Source organism: Lepus europaeus, chromosome 9 (assembly GCF_033115175.1).
Source record: "Lepus europaeus isolate LE1 chromosome 9, mLepTim1.pri, whole genome shotgun sequence".
In the NCBI taxonomy this organism is placed as follows: Eukaryota; Metazoa; Chordata; class Mammalia; order Lagomorpha; family Leporidae; genus Lepus; species Lepus europaeus.
This window is the reverse complement of record NC_084835.1, coordinates 95325713-95351087: the sequence shown is the minus strand read 5'-3', so window position 1 is coordinate 95351087 and position 25375 is coordinate 95325713. Positions and strand designations below refer to the sequence as shown.

The window sequence follows — 25375 nt, the reverse complement described above, 5'->3', positions numbered from 1 at the left end:
CCATGGGTTCTGCATGGATTAAAAATATTTGGAAAAACTGTTGTGTCTGTATTGAACATTTACAAACTTTTTCCCTTGTCATTATTCTCCAGCCAATATTATAAACAATCTAGAGATGATTTAAAGTATACAGGAGGCTGTGCCTAGGTTATGTGCAAGTATTAAGTCATTTTATATAAGGCATTTTTGAGCATCCATGGATTTTTTTTTTTTTTTTTTTTTTTTTTTTTACAGGCAGAGTGGATAGTGAGAGAGAGAGAGAGAGAGAAAGGTCTTCCTTTTTGCCATTGGTTCACCCTCCAATGGCCACTGCGGCTGGCGCATCACGCTGATCCGAAGCCAGGAGCCAGGTGCTTCTCCTGGTCTCCCAAGCAGGTGCAGGGCCCAAGGACTTGGGCCATCCTCCACTGCCTTCCCGGGCCACAGCAGAGAGCTGGCCTGGAAGAGGGGCAACCGGGATAGAATCCGGCGCCCCAACCGGGACTAGAACCCGGTGTGCCGGCGCCGCAAGGCGGAGGATTAGCCTGTTAAGCCACGGCGCCGGCCGCATCCATGGATTTTAGTAACCTCAGAGGGTCCTGGAACCAGTACCCCAAGGATGCCAAGGGACATCTATATACATCATTAACCATAGTCACCATGCTATGGTCTCCAGAATCTATTTACCTCAGAAATTCCTTTTTGAGAGCCATCCTTAGGGTGACTTTGTGCTGTAAAATTTTGTCATTTCTGTAAGAAAGATTCCCTTAAAATGAAGAATATCTGAAAACATAAGCAGTGAAACAAAGTAATGAAGTTTGAGCTGATCTGATCTCTTTAGAAGGAATCACAGGTATCTTGTGTCCATGTGAGTGCCATTGTTGATAGCCAACACTCCTTTGAAGAATTAAAGAGAATTTGTGTGAAATGCATCACATTTCTTTTCTAGCAGAGCACTTCCAAATTGAGATATATTAGTGTAGAGTACACACTGGACATTGAAGACTTAGTATGAAAAAAAAACTTATTGACACTTTTAAAAATTGTATTTTTAAATCACAAAAACTGATTGCCTGTTGAAATAAAAATATTTTTGGTGTATTAGGTTAAATAACTATTACTTTTTAAAAAATATTTATTTATTTACTTGAAAGAGAGGCAGAGAGAGAGATCTTCCATTCACTGGTTCACGCCCCTAAATGGCTACAATGGCTGGAGCTGGGCTGATCCAAAGCCAGGAGCCAGAATCTTCTTCCTGATCTTCCATGTGGGTACAGGGACCCAAGCAATGGGCCATCTACTTCTTCTGCTTTCCCAGGCCATAGCAGAAAGCTGGATTGGAAGTGGAACAACCGGGTCTCGAACTGGCGCCTACATGGGATGCCAGCACTTTACTCACTATGCCACAGCGCCAGCCCCTAAATAACTATTATTAAAGGTACCTTAAATTTATTACTGCAAAATGGCTACAAGACAGTTGAGAATTATGTAAATGGGTTTTGTTATATTTCTTTTGGACACCACTGTAAGTATATAAAATGGCTGCTAAGATTGTAACAATGTTTTCTGACTGTTACAATATGAAACATGGAGACAGAGTACGTAAACTACAGTTATGATACAGAAGGAACAGAATAGATTATTTTGGTGTTTCTGAATTTGTCCTCATTTTTAAAAACTTGCGAGTATTGTTCCCATCAGTTACCTAAAAGCCATACAGGTTTTTTTTTTTTTTTTTTTTTTTTTTTAAAGGAGAGAGAGAGCTTCCCACCCACTGGTTCACTCCCCAAATGGCTGCAATGGCCAGAGCTGGGCTGATCCAAAGTCAGGAGCCAGGAGCTTCTTCTGGGTTTCCCATGTGGGTGCAGGGGCCCATGCACTTGGGCCAACGTCCACTTCTTTCCCAGACCATTAACAGAGAGCTGGATCCAAAGTGTAGTAGCAGGCAGAGGCTTAACCTAGTGCCACAACTGGCCCCCATACAGGATTTTAAAACAACTGCTTCTGAGCCATCATTGAAACTTAAGTGCAGACGGAGCAGTTCTGACTCAGGGCCAGCTGTAGGTGCTGCCCTGATGGGAAGAGCAGGTTGGAAAGGATGCAGCACTGTGCAGGAGGGGAGGGGTGGGGGACCCAAGCCCTAGTAATGGAGAGGTCTCCTGAGAGGGCCTGGCTTAGCTGTGGAGTTTCCCCCTCTGTCTTGCTAGATGGTGCACATGTACTGTGTAAGGCAAATCTGACACAAGTGTGGTTGGTTTACTTGTGAATTTAGACTTGACTGGAAGTGACTGGATTCATGAGGCAGCAGGGGGTTTTGGTGAATAAACAGAAGTTGAAGTGTGAAGCAGGAGCTGCTTAGGAGCTTTGTTTTATACCCAAGAAAAATCACTGGAGTGGTGTGGAGGGATTCTTGCCCTTTGTAAGATTTGTGGCTACTCATTTCCTTGTTCTTCAGAGGTCATTTTCTCATTTGAATATACCCAGCTGAGAATGCAGCTGTTTCAGAAGTTTTCTGAAGGTGTATGCAGTATTTAGCTGTAATGTTTTAAAATACCTTTGTTTCTGTTCCGTCATGTTTGTGTTGGGTGAAAAGCTCGCTGAATTTTGGCTCACAATTCTTTCCTGATTTTGTAGGATTATTATTTGGCAACAGAAGTTACACATACAATGTAGAAATTAATTTTTTAGATGTTTAGCAAAAACTTGGGAAATTTTTGGTAAATTGGTGATAATTTTGCAGTGTGTATATTGGGAAGGCTTGGATTGAAAAGGAACATTTTCATTGGTTGTAGATTTCATAATCATAAAGCAATTTTGGGTTTACATTTGAGCATAATCAGGTAATGAAGTGGTCAATAGAAACTAATAGGATGTGCATGGTCAAAATCAAGAGTACAACAGAATACACTTGAACAACATAACCTGAATGTAAATTGTATGGGGAACAGCTTTATCAGTAGTAATAGTTCTTAGTAGTATGTGAAGTTGCTAGTTACTAGCGTGTGCAGGAAAAAATCTGTTTTATAGTATATATTGGGATTTTTATGCTTGTGGGTGACTGTTGGCTTATTTTCTTCCCCCTTTCCTTTTAGAATATGGTTTCTAGTTTTAGGGTTTCTGAACTACAAGTGTTATTAGGCTTTGCTGGACGGAATAAAAGTGGGCGCAAGCATGACCTCCTGATGAGGGCGCTGCATTTATTGAAGAGTGGCTGCAGCCCTGCGGTTCAGATTAAAATCCGAGAATTGTACAGACGCCGATATCCACGGACTCTTGAAGGACTTTCTGATTTATCCGCAATCAAATCCTCGGTTTTCAATTTGGATGGTGGCTCCTCGCCTGCGGAGCCTGACTTGGCTGCGGCTGGAATCCACGCGTTGCCTTCCACTTCAGTTACTTCTCACTCACCGTCCTCTCCTGTTGGTTCTGTGCTGCTGCCAGACACTAAGCCTGCGTTTGAGATGCAGCAGCCATCTCCCCCAATTCCTCCTGTCCATCCTGATGTGCAGCTAAAAAACCTGCCCTTTTATGATGTCCTTGATGTTCTCATCAAGCCCACAAGTTTAGGTAAGTGTTGGAAAAATCAGTTGCTTCTGGATAAATGAGCAAATAAAGCAAGAAGCCTTCAATTATGGATTTATGACTTGCTGTGAATATTAAAAAGTGGAAGTGTTAATGTCATATGTTTAAATGTACACATAAAAATACTGGCAGCTATGACTGCAACTGTTACAGTTTGAATTCTTTTTCTGAATTTTTTTATTGTGGTAAAATACACATAAAATCTACCTCAATCAAGTTAAAATTCATCAGTAGTAACTACATTCATAGTGTTGTACGGCCGATTCCGGCATCCATCGCCAGAATCCTTTGGTCTTATGAAACAAGAGTCTGTACCCATTGAACAATAACTCCCCATTTCCCCTTCCTCTCAGCTCCGGCAACTACCATTCTACTTTCTGTTGCTGTGATTTTGACTTTTAGGTGCTTCATCTATTTCACTTAGCATAATATCCTCAGACTTCTTCTATGATGTAGGTTATGTCAATTTCCTCCCTTTTATTATTATTTTTTTAAGATTTATTTGTTTGAAAGGCAGAGTTACAAAGAGGCAGAGGGTGGGAGATCTTCCATCTGCTGGTCCACTCCCCAAATGGCCACAGTGGCCGGAGCTGTGCCAATCCAAAGCCAGGAGCCAGGAACCTCCTCCGGGTCTCCCACCTGGGTGCAGGGACCCAAGCACTTGGGCCATCCTCCACTGTTTTCCCAGGTCACAGCAGAGAGCTGGATTGGAAGTGGAGCAGCCGGGACTCAAACCAGTGCCCATATGAGATGTTGGTGCCAGAAGCGGAGGCTTAGCCCACTAAGCCACAGCACCAGTCCCTATTTTTATTTTTTTAAGGGTTTTATTATTTTTTCGGAAGCAAAGTTAGAGGCGGGGGCGGGGAGGGTAGGGGAAGTGATCTTCCATCCACAGGTTCACTTCCCAAATGGCCATAATGGCCGGAGCTAGGATGATTAGGAGCCAGGAGCTTCTTCTGGGTCTCCCATGTAGGTGCTGGGGCCTAAGTATTTGGGCCATTTTCTGATGTTTTCCCAGGCATGTTAGCAGGAAGCTGGATTGGAAGAAGAGGAGCAGCCAGGACTCGAACTAGCGCCCATATAGGATGCTGGTGCTCCCTACGACTTAACACACCACCCCACAGTGCTGGTCCCAGAATTTCCATTCTTTTAAGGCTGAATAACACAGTTCTCTGTGCTGAAGTTTCACAGGAACAAATGGTAAATCCCCTAATCTAAAAACAAATAAAACTCTCATCTCTATTATTCTTCCCTAATTAGTTCTCATTTGTCCTCACAATCTTTCTTCGTTTTTTTCTTTAAGATAATTTTTTTTTTTTTTTGACAGGCTGAGTTAGAGACAGAGAGAAGGGTCTTCCTTTTTCCGTTGGTTCACCCCCAAAGCGGCCGCTACGGCTGGCGTGTTGCAGCCAGTGTGCTGTGCCTATCTGAAGCCAGGAGCCAGGTGCTTCCTCCTGGTCTCCCATGCAGGCGTAGGGCCCAAGGACTTGGGCCATCCTCCACTGCCTTCCCAGGCCACAGCAGAGAGCTGGACTGGAAGAGGAGCAACTGGGACAGAATCCGATGCAAGATAATTTCTTTTAAATGTCAACTACTTTGGAATTTTCTGTTTTAAAACTTCACCTGCATCTCTACAAAAGAATGTGTGTGTGTATATATATAAATCACATTTTAGTTAGTTTCAAGGGAATGAACACCTGTGCAACTAGGTTCCACATTTAGAAAAAGGAACATTGGGGCTGGCGCTGTGGCATGGCAGGTAAAACCACCATCCTGCAGTGCCAGCATCTTGTATGGGTGCTGGTTCGAGTCCTGACTGCTCCACTTCTCATCCAGTTCCCTGGTAATGTCCCTGGGAAAGCTGTGGAAGATGGCCTGAGTCCTTGGGTCCCTGCAACCACATGGGAGACCCAGAAGAAGCTCCAGGTTCCTGTTGGATCAGTCCTGCTCCAGCAGCGGGGGCTTTTTGGGGGGTGAACCAGCAGATGAAAGACCTCTCTCTTTCTCTGCCTCTATCTCTTTATAACTCTGCTTTTCGTAATAAATAAATCTTTAAAAATAAATAAATCTTCTAAAAAAGAAACAAGGAACATTGTCTTTAAAGCCCTCTCCTAGACTTTTTTTTACCTGAGCTAAATCACTACCATTAATTTTGTGTTCCTTCCTTTGCTTGCTTTACTGTGTAGGTATATATGTGAAAAAGGGGTAGGTTTGGTCAGCTTGCTTTTGGAATTTATATAATGGGATTCTCTATAAATCCTTCAGTAGCTGGCTGTCTCTGTTCACTGTGTATGCATCATAACGTGCTGATAGGTCTAGCTGTTTAATGTTCTATGAATCCTTCTGAGTTTTGTGTATGAATGTTTGATTCCTTAGAATTTCTTCATTCTTTTTAGATTACAAAAGTAACTAATGTTTGTAATTGAAAAACTAAACATTGCAGAACTATAACAGGGAAAGTCCCTAGGAATCTCTCTTTTTTTTTTTTTTTTGGACAGGCAGAATGGATAGTGAGAGAGAGAGAGACAGAGAGAAAGGTCTTCTTTTTGCCGTTGGTTCACCCTCCAATGGCTGCTGCGGCCAGTGCATCGTGCTGATCCGAAGCCAGGAGCCAGGTGCTTCTCCTGGTCTCCCACGCGGGTGCAGGGCCCAAGCACTTGGGCCATCCTCCACTGCCTTCCCGGGCCATAGCAGAGAGCTGGCCTGGAAGAGGGGCAACTGGGATAGAATCCGGCGCCCCAACCGGGACTAGAACCCGGTGTGCTGGCGCCGCAAGGAAGACACTTTTTTTTTTTGACAGGCAGAGTTAGACAGTGAGAGACAGAGAGAAAGGTCTTCCTTCCATTGGTTCACCCCCCAAATGGCCGCTACAGCTGGCGCAATGCGCCAATCTGAAGCCAGGAGACAGGTGCTTCCTCCTGGTCTCCCATGTGGGTGCACTTGGGCCATCCTCCACTGCCCTCCCGGGCCACAGCAGAGAGCTGGCCTGGAAGAGGAGCAACTGGGACAAACCCTTGCCACAACCGGAACTGGAACCCAGGGTGCTGGTGCCGCAGGCGGAGGATTAGCCAAGTGAGCCATGGTGCCAGCCTCAAGAGACATTTTTGACATGTAGAGTTTCTGTGCCACCTTGTAGCCACTGAGGGTAACAAACCCCCCCCTCCCCGAGTTTTGTGGTGTGATAGTCTTTCCTAATGTTATTTCTTGGACATATATTTGCAGATCATTTTAGCAGGCCTTGTCAGTTAGTAGTCATTATAAATGAATCTGAATGTAATGTAATTTAACATTTATAAGGTTATGCTAAAATTACTAAATGAAATTGTGTCACTGTTTTACTCTTGCTGTGTGATACTATTTCAAAGCATAGTGGTATAAAACAGGTGTTTTATTGTGCTCATGGATTCTCTGGATCAGGAATTTGGAAGGCAGAATGTGAATGGCTTCTCTGTCCCAAGAAGTCTGGGGTCTTAGCTGGTAAGACTTAAATGCTGGGGATGGGTTGATGGGTCAAAGCTCGGATCACTGGGAGACATCTTTACTGACAGATCTAGTGGCTGTGCTACCTACTGGATGGCTTGAGCTCAGTTTCTCTATTGGCTGGAATTCATTCCTACACGTGGTCTAGTTTGGTTTTCTTTCTAGCATGAGAAGTAAGTGTTCTGACAGTAAGGAAGCAACACATGACACTTTTATGATCCGTGCTTGCATGTTGTGTAGCAGCCCCTTACACCATACGTTGTTGGTTAAGCAGTCTCAAAGCACCATTTGGATTGAAAGGGAGGGTGATGTGGACCCCACTACACAACTGGAAGAATGACATGATGGGCAAGGTATTGTAGCTGTATTTGAAATTCAGAATGTACATTATGCAGCATTGTTGAAAAAGGAAAGAGTTTGAATAAACCCGTATGTATTGTCATTGATTTGTGTTAAATTTTCTCTTTCAGTCACTCTTAACATGAAAGCATTCATGAGATTATGCAGAATTGATCTTTTGATCCCAAAGTGTAGACATTAATGAGGAGAAAATACTTGGCAAAACTTGCATGCTTTTACTTAACATCCTGCCGTTATTTTTCATGATCCATACCAAAATGACAGTTTAGCCAATGGACTTACCTTATGGTGAATTTACTGTGCATGTGGCTGCTGTTCTAAAACTGACAACCTAGAAACCATCAGTAAAAATCAAAACAAATTGGGTTTTCTTAGCATTTGCACAGTCTTCCGCTGCAAGTTTCCTGAAGGCCAGTTTGGTAAAGCATGATGAAACAGATCTGTCCCACAGGAACAGGCTGGTTATTTGAGATTTTAGTCTGGGTTGAAAATTTGGCAGCAAATAAATGATAGGTAAAGCCAAAAATATTCCAGAAAGATCTATTATGATATAAACTGCTGATACTAAACTACAATTTCTTCATGTTATACATGGATGCTTCATATGCTGATGATGCAGGCACTCCAGCTTCAAATGTAAAATTTATGGTTTATGGTAACTTTTCTGGCTAGGTTGACTACAGTTATCTAAGTCAGGGCCTCTAAAACTGCTCTTTATTGTGGTCAGTTCACTGAGGGTGTTTTGCCCAACTTTGCAGTTGTAGATTCTTGCTGTTTTTTGACACACTTAAAAGTGAGCCTGTCTTTGAGGAGATTTATGTTAATCAGGCTTAGAAGAATGAGGCAAGAAACACAGTTGGTGGGCAGGTAATTTCATTTATCTACCCCCTCCTTTTTTGCTGTTGTCATACTTTTACATCTACCTACGTTATAAATTCTGTCTTTGATTACCATTACTTTTTCTTTAAAGTTATCTTTTTAAGGAAATCATTAAAATTTTTTTAAAAAATTTTCTTTATTATTTGACAGAGTTAGACAGTGAGAGAGAGAGAAGACAGAAATATCTTCCTTCCGTTGGTTCACCCCCAAAATGGCCACTATGGCCGGAACTACGCTGATCTGAAACCAGGAGCCAGGTGCTTCCTCCTGGTCTCCCATGCGGGTACAGGGGCCCAAGCACTTGGGCCATCTTCCACTGCCTTCCCGGGCCAAAGCAGAGAGCTGGATGGGAAGAGGAGCAACTGGGACTAGAACCTGGTGCCCATATAGGATGCCGGCGCCGCAGGTGGAGGATTAGCCGAGTGAGCCACGGCTCCGACCCCAAGAAGAAAAAAAATTTTTTTTTACATTTGCCACTTGACTGTTTGTAATGTACAGAGGGGGCACTTTGCCCTCCTGTGGGTATTGCAATACCTGTTAGGAAGCAGAAGATTTTATATTAGCTTGTTTTGTTTTTGTTTTAATGGACACTAGAACATCATTGACTAATTCATCAGCATTAATATAGTTATTTGTGACTTAAGTGCATTTTAGTTTAATGACTTTGAGGGGTAGTCTTTTGTCTTTTTTTTTTTTTTTTTTTTTTTTTAAGATTTATGTGTTTATGTATTTGAAAGTTAGAGTTAGAGAGGCAGAGGCAGAGAGAAAGATCTTCCATCTGCTGGTTCACTCTCCAGATGGCCGCAGCGGCTGGAGCTGGGCTGATCAGGAGCCAGGAGCCAGGAGCTTCTTTTGGGGAACCCATACAAGTGCAGGGGCCCAAGCACCTGGGCTCTCTTCTGCTTTCCTAGGCCATAGCAGAGACCTGGTTCGGAAGTGGAGCAGCTTGGACTCAAACCGGATCTTATATGGGATGCCAACACTGCAGGTAGTGGCTTTACCTGCTATGCCACAGCGCTGGCCCCTGAGTAGTCTTTTTTAATTAGGTAACCTTTTATATGAAAATAATTGCTCTCTACTAAATTGTTTCATTTGAAAGGCAGAGCAACAGAGGTATAGGTAGAGGTAGAAGTCTTCCATCTGCTAGTTCACACCTGAAATTCCCGCAATAGCCAGGGCTGAGCCAGTCTGAAACCAGGAGCCAGGAACTATCCTGGTTTCCCACATGGGTGGTAGGAACCATGTAAGTACCTGAGCCATCATGTGCTGTCTCCCAGGTGTGCATTAGCACGAAGCTGCAACAGAAATGGAAGCAGGACGTGATCCTAGCTTCTCTGATATGGGATATAGATTTCCCAAACAGCTGCTTAACCTGCTGTGCCACAATGCCTGACTTAGTATGATTCTTTTAAAAAAAAAAAAAATTATTTTGTTTGAAAGGCAAAGTGACAGAAAGAAAGATTTTCTGTCTGCTGGTTCACTCCTTTGATGGAATGGCTGCAACAGCCAAGGCAGGGCCAAGAGCCAGGAACTCCATCCAGGTCATCCACATGGGTGGCGGGGACCCAAGTATTTGAGCTATCTTCTGCCGATTTCCTAGGCACATTACTAGGGAGCTGGATTGGAAGTGGAGAAGCTGGGACTTGAACTGGCGCTCATCTGGTACCAGTGTTGCAGGTGGCAGCTTAACCTACTGCATCACAGTGCTAACCCCAGCAGTTATATATCTTTATAACTCTAGCTACATAACAGGTTTTGAAATTTAAAATTTTCTCTTACATGTTCTGAATAAATATAAAGCAGTAAAAACAAAACCATGGCAAAGAAACAAAGACTTTGTCCTGGGAACTTGTACCTGACTTGCTCAGATCTTTAGATGAGGCTTTAATTGAGGATGAAATGTGATATTGAAATGAAATTTAAAAATTTATGAAATGAAATTTATTATAATTTGGCCAAATGAGAAAAGTTCATGGAAAAATTGAATTAAAAGATGTAAATTTTACTTTTTTTTAAAAATTTATTCATTTATTTGAAAGAGTTACACAGAGAGAGGAGAGGCAGAGAGAGAGAGAGAGGGAGAGGGGTCTTCCATCCAATGGTTCACTTCCCAATTGGCTGCAGCAGCTGGAGCTGTGCCAATCCAAAGACAGGAGCCAGGATCTTCTTCCGGGTCTCCCACATGGGTGAAGGGACCCAAGGACTTGGGCCATCTTCTACTACTTTCTGAGACCACAGCAGAGAGCTGCATTGGAAGTGGAGCAGTTGGGTCTCGAACTGGTACCCACATGGGATGCCAGCGCTTCAGGTCAGGGCATTAACCTGCTGCGCCACAGCGCCAGCCCCTAAATTTTACTTTTCAACATATACTGTGTCAACTATAAGACACTTTGGTAAACAACTAAGGGTCCTGGGAATTTAACCACTTCAATGCAATCTGAAGAAAACTGAGTATTCTTTGAAGTTTTTTTTTTTTGTTGTTGTTGTTGTTTTTTTAAATAGATGTCAGAGGGAGCCAGATCAGGACTGTAAGGTGGATGCCTGATGACTTCTCGTTGAACTTGTAAATATTTGCCCTTGTTTGGTGAGAGGAATGAACAGGAGGAAGAGTCTGTAGTAAAACTTCCTTGGGTGTTTTTCTGCCTAAGCTTTGGCTGACTTGCTCAAAAACCCTCTCATAGTAATCAGAAGTTGTCATTAGTTGGCCCTCCAGAAAGTTAAACAAAAAACAGGCCTGGACATCTGAAACAACTATTGCCATGCCCTTTGCTCTTGACCAGTCAGTCCACTTTTACTTTGACTGAATCACTTCCAACTCTTGGTAGACATTGCTTTGACATCAGGATCATTCTCATAAAGCTGCATTTCTAGTTCTTCAAGGAAATGTTTTGGGATCTTGATCCTGCTTGTTTAAAATTTCCATTGGTGGGCTTGCGTTGTGGCTTAAGGGGTTGAGCCGCTGCCTATGTTGCCTGCATGCCATATGGGCTGCTATTTGAGTCCCAGCTGCTCCACTTCCAATCCAGCTCTCTGCTAATGCACCTGGGAAAGCAGTGGAGGATGGTTCAAGTGCTGGGCCCCTGCACCCATGTGGGAGACCAAGAGGAGGCTCCTGTCCTGGCCCAACCCAGGTTGTTGTGACTGTTTCGGGAATGACCAGTAGAAGCAAGATCTCTATCTCCCCCTCTCTGTCTGTAACTCTGCTTTTCAAATAAATCTTTTTTTTTTTTTTTTATGGACAGGCTGAGTGGAGAGTGAGAGACAGAGAGAAAGGTCTTCCTTTTCTGTTGGTTCAATCCCCAATGGCTGCTGCGGCTGGCGCACCGCGCTGATCCAAAGCCAGGAGCCAGGTGCTTCTCCTGGTCTCTCATGTGGGTGCAGGGCCCAAGAACTTGGGCCATCCTCCACTGTACTCCCGGGCCACAGCAGAGAGCTGGCCTGGAAGAGGAGCAACCGGGACAGAATCCGGTGGTGGATTAGCCTATTGAGCCGCGGCGCCGGCCTCAAATAAATCTTAAAATTTTTTTTTCATGAAAGCCTACTCTTGTTTGTAACTGATCTGGCTGCGACAGTTTTGCTACCTATTGAGTAGAATGTTGGTTCAGCTCTGAAAGTTTCAGTCAGAAGTGTGTAAGCTAACCTAACTCAGATGTCTATGGTGTTGGCTGCTGTTTGTGCTGTTAAGAGTCCTCTCCATTTACGGCACAAAGACTTTTCTCTCTCTCACAAATTAATGTGGGTGGGCTGCTGCTGCAAGTTTCACCTTCCCTACTTAAAACAGTAGATTAACTGCGGATTTCAATTTTTTTAGAACATTTGCAAAAATTATTTTAATATTTATTTGAAAGAGCCACAGAGAGAGAGTGAGAGAGTTCTTCCATCTGCTGGTTCAAACCCCAAATGTCCCCAGTGGCTAGAGCTGGGCCCATCTGAAGCCAGGAGCTTATTCCGGGTCTCCCACATGGATGCAGGGTCCCAAGGACTTGAGTTCTCTGCTGCTTTCCCATGCTAGGTGCTGGATTGGAAGTGGAGCAGCCGGGACTCAAACCGGCACCCGTTTGGGATGTTGGCACTGCAAATAATGGCTTTACCTGGTATACCATAGCACCGGCCCCTAAACTGCTGATTTCTTTGGGGCCTATTTACATGAACTTTGCATAAAACATCAATGATTTCTCCAGTCTTATACCCAAGCTTCTTTGTAAATTTGTTTCATTTTGCTCTAGTTTTGGCACAGTTCATGAATGTTCTGATAGTAACTCTTTCACACTGATGTCTTGTCCTTCTTGTGGCTTAAACTAGATCCTCTTGTCAGCCATCAGTACAAGTTTCTTTTGGTACAAAACAATTTGAAATCCAAACATAGTTTTTTCATAGTAAGTATTTCCATGAAATTTTGCATGCTCTTGTATATTATAAATGGTGTTTTAGAATAAATAATGATTATATGCTTAAAACTAAAGATTGCTTTTGGAGTGAGTTTACTCATGAGTTCATGATGAATGCAGTTCACGGCTTGATTTTAGAGTGTTTAAGACTTAAACATTTTAGAATTTGGCAGATACTTCTTATCAGAAGTACCTTCTTATTTCCTTATTTTTGTTATTGAAATTATCTTTCTTTTTTCCTCCTCAGTTCAAAGCAGTATTCAACGATTTCAAGAGAAGTTTTTTATTTTTGCTTTGACACCTCAACAAGTTAGAGAGATCTGCATATCCAGGTAAGAGGAATGTTGGGAATGTATTTCTACTTGAATATCACAGCTTTAGTCTTCTGGTGCTGCCAGAACAAAATCTTGACTGGCTGGCTTCAACATGGAAACTGTTTCTCAGAATTCCGGAGGCGCCGGTCCAAAATCAAGTTGTTGGCAGACTTGGTTTCTTCTCAGGTCTTTGTTTTTGACTTGCACAGCTTGCTCTTTCTTCGCATGGCTTTTCCTTGGTCTCAGTGCATCCCAGGTGTCTTTTCCTCTTCTTGGAAGGACATCACTCATGTTGGATTAGGAACCCATCCTTCTGGGCCTTATTTAACCTTCGTTGACTCTTTCAAGGTGCTGTTTCGAAACATAGTCACATTGGAAATTAAGGCTTCAACATACAGATGTTGAAGTCAGTGTATGTTCAGCCCCTAACAGACTGTTTTTTAAAATTTTATTTATTTGAAAAGTAGAGTCACCGACAGTGAGAGGTAGAGACAGATGAAAATGAAAAAAAAATTTTTTTTAAAGAATTTATTTGCAGGGCAGAATTACAGAGAGAGATGGAGTAAGATCTTCCGTCCACTGGTTTACTCCCTAAATGGCTGCAATGGCCAGAGTGGGGCCAATCTAAGCCAGAAGCCTCTTCTGGATGTCCCGTGTGGGTGCAGGGACCCAAGCACTTGGGCCATCCTCTGCTGCTTTCGCAGGCATTAGCAGGGAGCTGGATTGGAAGTGGAGCAGATGGGACTTGAACCACCTCCTATATGGGATGCTTGTGAAGCAAATAGTGGCTTTACCTATGCAACAGCACTGCCTCTATTAGAAAATCATTTAACTTTTGCATGAAACCTCAATCTTTTAAGTTACTGTTTGTCATATTTGGAACTAATTTTTAAATTGTTAATATTTATTTGAAAGGCAGAAAGAGATCTTCCATCCACTGGTTCGCTCCCTGAATGCCTGCAATAACTGGGGCTGAGCCAGGTCTAAGGCAGGAGTCAAAAACTCAGTCATGGTCTCCCCTGTGGGTGTGAGGGACCCAAGTACTTGAGCCATCACCTGATGTCTCCCAGTGTACACATTAATGGGAATTTGGAATCGGAAGTGGGACTGGGCCTCTAACTCAGGCATTCCAACGTGGATGTAAGTGTCCCAAGCAGCATCTAAACTCTGTGTCAACCACCTGCTGCTGGAAATAAGTTTTTAAATGAAAACTTTATTTCAAATATAGCAGATAAAAAGGAATTTGTGATAACTACCTGAAGATGGGTTGGCCATAAACTTAATCATTTTAACCTGAGACATTTTTGAAAATGTAACATCAGAGTAGTTACATTTGTAAATGGCAGATGAACTAAGATGTAAGAGCAAAGAAAAGGAAACCTGTAATGTATACTTCATAATTTAAAATATAGCTGTTGGTTGAATAATTGTTTGGGTATACCCCAGAGGCCCATCTGTTGAAGGCTTGGTCCCCAGAGTCATATGTAAATGGTTAATGGATTAAAGATTGATATTTGATACAGGTAAGGGGTCTAGGAAGTAGGCCCAGTGGGAGGTCTTTAGGTTGTTGTGGACTTCTCTGAGAACTTGGTTCCTGTGAGACCAAGTAGGGCCCGGCTGTGCCCTCGGCTTCCTGGCTCACTGTGATTCTTTTCCACACATGAGCCACCACCATTGCCAGCCTCTACCCTTGAGGATGGAGGATTGATGAGGCTGCCCAATCTTGGACTATGGACTCCAAAAGCAATCGAAGTAAACCTCTCTCCTTAATAAGTAGCCTCCATCAGACATTTTGGTTGTAGTAGTGAGAAGCTGACTAACAGTCATTGTTGGTGGTAATGTTATTTATATGACTCTTTTAAAATTGCATTCTTACAAGATTGTGCTTAAGAAAACTGAGATTCTTGGAGATGTAATGATTTTTTTGGAACTGAAGAGTTCAGCAAATGAGTGCTCTTTGCCTCCTTTCACCTATTCATTGGAACACTAGAGATGTTAGAGATTTTCAGAAATAAGGGCACTGTAACTTTGGGCAATTCTGTATTGAACAGTTATGTAAGTTCTTTGTAACAGGACTTTTCAGAATCTGTTAACGTTCATGTGTGTGGTGGTGCTCCCAAGGTGGTTGATCCAGGTTTCTGGAACATGCAGCTTTTTTAAACAACTAACATATTGAAGAGTCAGTGTTACTATATGGAATACAGCTTAGATTCTTTGGCTAATCACATTTTGTTAAAATTATTTATCAGCAAAAATCTGAACATTATTTTATAATCAGATTCTGTGACGTTTGAGGTTCCAAAGAGTGGTGCACATGTAAATAGAATGACTTCTGGCAATCTTATGGATAATAATAAAATGACAAAACCAATTAGATGTTATATTTTATATCCCTAAACCATGTCATGGGTCTTTAGTTTTTGTTATTCTTGGATCCATTGCTTGGGATCAGCATTTACTAGGTGTTCATGAGGTACAAGGCACTGTGTTCCGTGACATCCTTTTCTACGGCTTGTTTGCATTGCAGTCTTGCTAGTGAATCAGCTCATGTACATAAAATGTTTGTTGGATTGCACAGTATCTTAGAGCCAGTTGAGTAAGGACAAATAAGAGCTGATTTAGAGGAGGGAGGGGTCACAATAAAGCCTTAGAGATATGGGAAAGCTTCATTTCAGGATTATGTAGGCTTTTGAAGTAAGTAAGTGTAAAGATACATATTTCAAGTTACCTGTTTAAGTGAGCCAAGCAAGGGACAGAATTGTGAATAGTGTGCTGCCAGTTGTCTTTAAAAGATTGTATGTGTAGAATTGGCTTAACATGCCTAAATAAATACATATTTATATGAAATATAAAGAGTAGCCACTGGTGGAGAGGGGACGTGGCGGCTGGGGACAGAATTAAGGGAAGTCTTCACTTTATATCCTTTCTTATATCTTTCTAAAATTCAAACCATCTTTTTGAAGTTCAAATAGATCTAGTGAATGTATTAGTTGGTCAAGAAATAAGTGGCCAAAACTTAATTATTTTCATTGAAAAATTTTAATTGTGTTCCAGAGATAGATGTTTGTGATAGTTGCACAACAGTATGAATGTCCTTAATGCCACGGAACTGTAGACTTAAAAATGGTTGTAATAGGGCTGGTGCTGTGGCATGTGGGTAAAGCCGCCGCCTGCAGTGCCGGCATCCCATATGGGCGACAGTTCAAGTCCCGGCTGCTTCGCTTACAATCCAGCTCTCTGCTATGGCTTGGGAAAGCAGTAGAAGATGGCCCAAGCCCTTGGGCCCCTGCACCCATGTGGGGTTTAGCGGTTGGGAGTTCCTTCAGATTCAGTCCTGTGTGCTTTTGGGATGCCCCTCCCTACCATGTCTGTTGCACATGCCTTTCCTTTCTGCCACTCCAGATGCTCCAGGCTGATCTTGTATCCCTTCTTTCCCAACCCTAGAACTGAACGCTTATCTAGGGAACCCTGGTTCCTGTCATTAAGACTTTTATTTTATGACACTTTGTACTTAGAAAAATAAAAGTGATTCATTTGACTCTAGCATGTAATACATTCTGGATTTGGATAATTTTTGTGATATCTTTCAACAATTTCTATCCCTATGGTTCTTAAACTTTTGCTCTTATTTTTCACTGGAGAACTTTTAAAAATTTACTCGAGTTTCATCCCATATCAATTAAATTAGAATTTCTGAGGATGGAATCCAAATAACAATGATTTTTAAAGCTCCTTGTGTGTTTTTCCAGTGTATAGCAAATTTAAGAAACACTGCTATGTATCTGGCCTCCCCTTTGCCTTTAGTGGTAGCGAGGTCTTAGCTAGAGGCTTCAATACATGCAAGTTTAAGAAAAGATTTATTTGTTTATTTGAAAGGTAGAGTCACAAAGAGGCAAGCAAAGAGAGAAGTTTTCCATCTGCCAGTGCACTCCCCAAGTGGCCACAGCAGCCGGACATGAGCCAATCAGAAACGAGGAGCCTGGAGCTTCTTCCAGGTCTCCCACGAGGGTACAGGGGCCCAAGGACTTGGGCCATCCTTCACTAGTTTTCCAGGCACAATGGCAGGAAGCTGGATCAGAAGTGGAACAGCCGGGACTTGAACCGGCACCCATATAGGATACTGACACTGCATGTGGCGGCTTTACCCGCTACACCACAGTGGCAGCCCAGGTTCAGAGTATTTTATTTTTGTTCTTTCTGTGGCATCTTGAAGATTGATAAGTAGGTTCAGCTCTGTTCTTGGCTTTAGCACTACTGCTTCTCCTTGGTACTGTGTTTCTAAAAATGCCCTCTTAGTCCTTCACGCTGATTTTTCTTACACATTCTCAGGAATGAATCTGATTCTCTTCTTACTACTCTGTGATGGGATTCATGAATTTGTTTTGTTATTTTTACATTGGTGGCTGCAGAATCACCAACATCTTGTCTTTGATGAAAGGCCTTCCCCATTGCCTCTGCTTTGGTGACTTACAGGTACATGAAGCATAGCACATGTTGAACTTGCCTTCCTCCCAAACCTGCTTATTTGTCTTTTGTCCTTTATTTACTCATTCATTTAGCACATAGTTTCTGGTGTCTGCTGTGGTCCAGACAGTATTTCAGGCACTAAGTGTGCGAAGTTGAAAAATAAACTATCCTTAAGGAGATTTTTCTGGTCTGTTTCTTCCTGAGATACCCTTTCCAATATTGGCATTGGATTCTGCCTGGTCAGAGAGGCTTCCTTGTATTACCCCAGTTTTCACTAACCACATCCCATCATTTTGCTGCACTTTGTTGATTCTTTGTCACTTTTGAAATTCAGGATTTGATCATGCAGCTGATCTTTTAAGGAAACTAGTATGGTCTTCTAAGTATTACCAAGTAGAAAGTAAATTCTGGCTCAATCACTTAGATCTGCATGCCCTGGGCAAGTGACTAAACCCTGTTGAAACTGAAGTACCTAGTATGTGAAGCTGGAATAGCAGTCATCACCCCGGGGGGTGGATGAGATTAACGCCACAAGCTGCTCCTCCTCCTCCTTACTCGGTGAGTAGCATCACCGTTTCCAGCTGTACCATTTGGAAACCTGGGCATGGTCCTAGAAGCTCCCCTTCTCTTCTCCTGCCTTCTTGTATCTAGTCAGTCCCTGAGTCCTGCCAGGTTTTATGCCTAAGTACCGCTCATTGATGGTCATGTCTAAATAGCTTCCAAGCCCTCATGTCTTGCCTTTGTGATTGTGATGGTTTCACAGCTTTACATCTCTGAGCTGACCATGTGATCATTGCAAAATTCATTCTCCTTTGAGTTTAGAAACCCTGTGATGGTACTTCATGAAGCCCATACTTGCTTGGCAGCTCTCTTCAGTGTCTTGCTCTGCCCATCTACAGTGTCGTCCTTTCTTTAAAAATCATAAAATCTCTGGTTACTCTTCTCTAGCAACCAACAGACCTGCTAGGCTTTCCTGTTTGCCTTTCCTTAGTTACCATCTGCTTCCTATCACAGTACCTTTGCATATCCTCTTTCTCCTAACTGTGCCTGGCAAACTCTGAGTCATGTTTCAAGGTTTAGTTCAACTGTTAACTTCTCTCTGATGCCTTTCCAGATTTTTCCAAACATATTCTTTGTGTCTCACTGTGCTGTGCACTTATTTCCTATTAAAGTATCACTGTATTTATTTGACTAATTATGTTTGTAAACTTCTTGATGATAGTGATCTCTTCTTTATATAGTCTCAAATCCTAAGGAAATAATTATAGCAACCAGCTGCTCAACCTCATGAGCATGTCTTATACTTAGGTACCTTACATATATTATTAACATGTTTAATTGTCACAACAGCTCAGTGAGGTAGATGCAATAATTTGCCATCTTTAACAGTTGTAAAAATCAAAGAAAGGTTAAGTGACTGTCCAAGATTGTACAGGTTGGGATGCTAAAGCTGGTTATTACTGAGCTTTACTGCCTGCCAATGAACAGAGGATTGGAAACAAACTGGTCTAGTTAGAGCCAGATGAGTATATTAGTCAGCTTTTTGGTACTATGATATAATACCTAGGGAGCTGCTTAGGAGGTGATTAGGTTAATTTTGGCTCATGATTTTGGAGTTGCAGTTGAAGATCAGCAGGGTCTTTGGGTTCTGACTCTGGTGAAGGCTTTCCTACTGACAGAATCAATCCTGAGGTGACGTAGCTCAGCACACGGCAAGAGGAGACAGCTATCTGTCTCCCCTTATTAAGTCTCTGATTTCAGCATGAGCTCCGCCCTAAACGTAATCCAATCTAAACCTTTTCTAAAGGCCTCATAACTGAATCAAAATTGGATTAAGTTTCTGCCCTTTTAGCATTAACGTAAATATTTGGTGACCAAGCCTTTAACATAGGGGTCTTTCGGGGACATTCAATATTCAAACTAAGGTCCAAACCATAAGCAATGAGGCTTACGTGTACTTCTCTAGATTTCTCAAGAAAGGACCACCCTAATGATGCCCTCTGGCAGAGTTCAAGATTTAGGATGGGGGCTGGCACTGTGGCGTAGGGAGTAAAGCTACCGCCTGCAGTGCCGGCATCCCATAGGGGCACCAGTTTGAGTCTGGGCTGCTCTACTTCCAATCCAGCTGGCCTGGGAAAGCAGTAGAAGGTGGCCGAAGTCCTTGGGCCCCTGCACCCACTTGGGAAACCCAGAAGTTCCTGGCTTCGGAATGGCATAGCTCTGGCTGTGTGGCCAATGGGGGGGTGAACCAGTGGATGGAAGACCTCTCTCTTTCTCTCTCTGCTGCTTCTGTGTGTAACTCTGGGTTTCAAATAAATAAATACTTTAAAAAAAAAAAGACTTAAGATTTTTTAGCTGTAATGTATGTCCTTGTAACCTGGGGGACTTGTTCAAAAATCAAGACTGATTTTTAGATCTGGAGTGGAGTCTGAGATTCTGCGTTCCTGATAAGCTGGTGAGGAGTAACAATGCTGCTTCATTGTGGACTCCATCTTAAGTGGTCAAGATGTAGAAGGTTCAGTACTAAAGATATTTTATATGGGGCTCTTAGAATCTAATCTAGCAATGGAAAGAAGTTCTGTGTTTTTAATTGTGTACATAATTGTGAAGTTGCCATGGTATAGAGATGCCGTGACTCTAGGTACTACTGCTTCCTTTATTCTGGTTCTATAGTAGCATCATCTGAATAGCTGTAAAACTAATGCTAAGGCTCTACCTAAGACCCATAAGACTATCTGGTGAACGCGTCTTCATATATTTTTTAAATTTTCATATGATTAGACTGCTGAACCAAGAGTAAAAACCACTAAGCAAATAGATTAATGGGTTAACACTTTGAGAACCTAGAGTGCTCTTTTTCTTGTTAAGCAAATTTATTGTCTATTGCAGAAAAACTGCACCATCAAAGTACCTACGAATGAATATATCCTAACATCTCTGTGATGACATGCCTAAAAATTAAGGAAGTGGGAGTTATCATTCTAGTGTTTTGATTAAGGCCATTGATAGACCAGTATTCATCTTCTAAGGAATAAGAATAAAAACATTAATATCACTTTTTTTCTGATGAGAGTGTTCTTGTTACTGTGCTTTCTTAATCCACTTAAAAGTTTTCTTTTTCCAACAGAGATTTTTTGCCGGGTGGCAGGAGAGATTATACAGTCCAAGTTCAGCTGAGGTGAGTTTGATATTTTCTATTACCTTAATTTCATATTGGCTCATTATGTACATATACATAGTCCTGAATTTGAAAACACATAATCATGTTTGAATACACTGTTGAGGACTAATTTTCTTTCTTTCCTTCTTTTTTTCTTTTAATGTAGACTTTGCCTGGCAGAGACTAGTTGTCCTCAAGAAGATAACTATCCCAATAGTCTGTGTATAAAAGTAAATGGGAAGCTGTTTCCTTTGCCTGTAAGTTGTACTTTGTTTACCTGGTTTTCGTATAAGTTTAGTATAATATGGAAAAGTCTAGAAACAGTGATAACTCAGTACTAATAATCAGTTATAGCATCAAGATTAAATACTATTGTCCACTAGGGGGATCTGTGGCTCCTTGGAGAAATAATGGCTGATTGCAGGTCTTGGGGAAGTGGAAAAGATGAACCTGGACCATCTGGTTTCAGAAACCAAGGAATCTGTGAAAGACTCTTGGAATCATATGAAACAGCACAGCAAGATGGGGCTTGGGTACTTCATATATATAGCGGCATGCTGTGATAGATATTTGGATGAGCTGTGCTTGGCCCACGGATGACATGGTGAAAGTACAGGCAGCTGAGGGCCGCTGGCCACAGAGATGAAGAAGTCCAGGCTTCGGACCAGCCTTTTGGGGTTTAGGCTGCCATTTGCAATACCGTGTATCCTATGTCAAGTGCCAATTCAAGTCTTAGCTGCTTTGCTTCTGTTCCAAATCCCTGGGAAGGCAGCAAAAGATGGCTCATTTCCATGCAGGAGATCAGGATGCAGCTCCTGGCTCCTGGCTCCTGGCTCCGGCCCAGCCCCAGCTGTTGGAGCCATATAGGGAGTGATCCACAAGATGGAAGATCTGTCACTCTACCTTTCAAATAAATAAAACTTAAAAATTTAGGCTTGGACTTTGCTGATACACATTGTGGGAAGGTGCAGTGATATTTGATGCCCTGTTGTTTGAGGCAACATACAAGCCTCAAAACTTAGGAGATATATGTGTGTGTGTGTGTGTGTGTAGTACATGCAGTGTCTGTCTTGCCTAATGGATACCTCTGGACTCTTCAATTTCTGTTTAGACAAGTCCTTTTTTTTTTTTTTTTTTTTTGACAGGCAGAGTGGATAGTGAGAGAGACAGAGAGAAAGGTCTTCCTTTTTGCCGTTGGTTCACCCTCCAATGGCCACTGCGGCCAGCGCATCGTGCTGATCCAAAGCCAGGAGCCAGGTGCTTCTCCTGGTCTCCCATGCAGGTGCAGGGCCCAAGGACTTGGGCCATCCTCCACTGCCTTCCCGGGCCATAGCAGAGAGCTAGCCTGGAAGAGGGGCAACTGGGATAGAATCCGGCGCCCCAACTGGGACTAGAACCCGGTGTGCCGGCGCCACAAGGCGGAGGATTAGCCTTTTAAGCCACAGCGTCGGCCTAGGCAAGTCTTAACTTTTATTTAAGTAGACTGTGTATTGGTTTCCAATGAGAGCCAAGATATGTTAACTATGTTGATACCATTCATAATCGAAACCATAGTAGAATATGGCCTGTCAAGTGGAGGCATATTTCTGTAACTAAAACACTCTGAGAACAGTGAACCTACCAGTAAGGCAGGTTTCCCTTTCAGCATCACAGACACCATAGCAGCTACCACTGAGGAGATGCGGAAGCTACTCAGTGTTCCTGCTGAGCCTGAGCCTTGGCTCTGGAATACGTATGGGAGCAACAGAGACTCTTAGCAGTTGCGTGATCTCCCCCAGAGCCAAATGCTTGTAATTAAACCCCAAAGTGAAGCTAACCCGTGGCCTAGGCTGAGCTTTATAGTCAAAGAGATCTGGCTTGTCTTAGTTGTTAGGAGTCTGATTTGTCTGTACACAAGCTGTGGATCTAGAGACCTGAGAGGCACTTGTTTCATGAATTTTATAGGACTTGAGCACATTACAACACCAGCTGACTCTTTGAAAGATGCCTGTAAGACTAAAGCCAATTGAGACCTTCCTCTGGGGATTAAAGGGGGAAATTGCAGAGTTTGAGTAGATGTGGTAAGGGTGGGTTGCTTACTTAGTCCCATACATGTTCAGAAAACTCCCGTGGGACATTTTGCCTCTCAAGTTCCTGACCACAAGCAACAAGATTCTCAAGAATTGTCTTTTAACGGGATGTGTCTTACAAAGATCTGAACCAAGAGAAGAAGCAGCCCTACTTGGAGCTGAAGGATACCCGTGGGTAGCCACATGTGTAGCAAAAGAAGTGTGGGAAAATTACAGATTTTAGAGTGACTCTGCATACTTTCTGTGGTTTTCTTACCTATTTTTCATTGCCCAAGACGTGCTAAGATTTCTTTGACTCTAATTGCTGTTTACCATTCTCACTGTCCTTGAAGAAAGAGGAATAGAGGCCTTCTTAATGTCTATAGACACTTAAGACCTCATCATGGGACTGGGCCACTGGTAGGGGCTGTGTCTACCCAAACTCTGGCATTTCTGCAGAACATGTGGTTATATATGTGTGGGTACACACAGGTTCACAGAACTTCCAAATGGACTAGTCGGTGTCATGTTGTGGGATCTCTCCGCATGGGAGGTGTGCAGTATCACTGTTCATAGCTCTAAAATGTGTTACTCTTCCAGTCTTTTTGAGAGAGGAAGTTTGGCAACTGAGCACTTCCTCTGGAACGTGGCTGCTCAGAAAGCACGCTCTAACCCTGGAGAATACTTACCTGAGACCATTTGTGAACATACTGGCTACAACACAAAGTCTGATGAGTCTGTTACTCGCCCCTGAAGCCGGAGACCTGCAGTGGTTCCAGGAGCAGTTGTGAAGAAGAAAAAAAATGGAGCATTGGAAGAAAGGCAGAGATACCTTTCAAAAACAAAAGACAATGGGCGGGACTTGACTGACCTGCTGGGCTATCCCAAAGAACATAGAACAACTAGTGTAAAATTCAGAGGCGACCAATGGAAATTTCACTAAACTGCCTCTCGATCCACAGTGGCTGTTGAATGGGTAATGAAATGCAGTCTTCATTAGCATGAAGCAGGATTCTGAGATTTTTGAGAATCACAGGATGAGTGTGCCGCAGCCTCACACAAAGAATGCTACCGTTATCCTGTCAGAGTTCCGTTGAGCTCTTGACTGCCATGGGAACCCCAGGGACTTTGATGCAGAGCACCAGCAGGCCACAAAAAAGTTTGACGTATAGTACTTGCCCATGATCCTGGGTTATTGAACAACACATCCTGGGGAGTTAAGTTTGACACAGCCATGGAATTTCCCACAAAAGCTCTGAGTATTTGAATTTGTGTCCTGGAGCAAGTCCTCATGTGTGTGACCTTTTTGCAATATCCAGTTGTTATGGACCCAGGAGAGCTGGCCAACGTACTTGATGTTCAAAGTAAACTGAACAGGAACTGGTGTTACTTGTCATCCCAGATACCTAAGGATCAGATAGTGATGGAAGCAGCTTAGATGCTGTTTTACCCACATTGAGATGATGAGTTTCATAAAACGCTTTTATGTGATAGTTTTCCGGGTTTCTCTGTTGCAAGGAAGACAGTAAGCTGGTCTTGGCAAGAATTGCAGGATGGTGACATCCGGCAAGGACAGACAGGAAGCTGCCACAGAGTCCCTCCATCTCTTACTCCATGCAGCTACCAGTGTACACACTGATGAGAAAATTCCATGTGTCTTTGGAAAAAAGAAGGAAAAAAAAGCTATCTTTGCTTAGGGAGTTATTTTGAGAGGCTGAATTATTTTTCTTTTTAAACAGACTAAAAAAATTGTAGAGCTATAAGGTTGAAGGGTGATTAAGAGGTGTTCTGAGTTTATGAATTTTCTGTTTCCCACTGCTATGTTGCAGTCACAGCTATGGTTTGCCTTAAGTAAATCTGGCCTGAAGTAAACTTTGCATTTTTGCTTTTAAAATCCATGCATACATCCCAATTTAAAAAGACTGCCCAGCCGGCGCCGTGGCTTAACAGGCTAATCCTCCGCCTTGCGGCGCCGGCACACGGGGTTCTAGTCCCGGTTCGGGCGCCGGATTCTATCCAGGTTGCCCCTCTTCCAGGCCAGCTCTCTGCTGTGGCCCAGGAAGGCAGTGGAGGATGGCCCAAGTCCTTGGGCCCTGCACCCACATGGGAAACCAGGAGAAGCACCTGGCTTCGGATCAGCGAGATGCGCCGGCCGCAGTGGCCATTGGAGGGTGAACCAATGGCAAAAAGGAAGACCTTTCTCTCTGTCTCCCTCTCTCTCACTATCCACTCTGCCTGTCAGGAAAAAAAAAAAAAAAGGCTGCTCCATGACGTAAGTTGGGGGTAATATTGCAGTCTTAAAGAATGACTGCAGTGGACTCAGAACTATCAAATACATAAAAGATTTTATAATTCTATGAAAATAAACTAGGTGGAAGTTGCACTACCTCATTACTTTGAAAATTGATAAAGGCAAGCAAATCATCTATTTTAAGGTAAACAGATTTTTTAAGATTTGTTTTATTTATTTAAAAGAGTTCCAGAAAGAAGTAGACACAGAGAGGTCTTCCATTCACTGATTCACTTCAAATGGCCACAATGGCCAGAGCTGACCCAATCCAGAACCAGGAGCTTCTTCTGGGTCTCCCATGTGGTTGTAGGAGCCCAAGGAATTGGGCCATGCTCAGCTACTTTCCCAGGCGCATCAGCAGGGAGTGCCACAGTGCTGGCCCCCCAAGGTAAACAGATTTTGATGTCATTAAGTTCTTTAAGGAAACA

General features: G+C 42.8%; 1 protein-coding gene across 10 annotated transcripts in view; it reads left to right on the top strand.

The window, feature by feature from the left end:
* Positions 1–25375, top strand: part of PIAS2 (protein inhibitor of activated STAT 2) — a 106913-nt gene that overhangs the window by 32973 nt on the left and 48565 nt on the right. For all 10 annotated transcript variants that reach the window (XR_009866823.1, XM_062201622.1, XM_062201624.1 and 7 more), the window contains 4 exons: positions 3072–3546; positions 12916–13000; positions 20577–20627; positions 20776–20866. Coding sequence is in view for 9 of the 10 variants with exons in the window: in XM_062201622.1 (XP_062057606.1) it covers positions 3072–3546; positions 12916–13000; positions 20577–20627; positions 20776–20866 (702 nt within the window). In the remaining variant the exon portion in view is untranslated. The remainder of the gene's footprint in view (positions 1–3071; positions 3547–12915; positions 13001–20576; positions 20628–20775; positions 20867–25375) is intronic.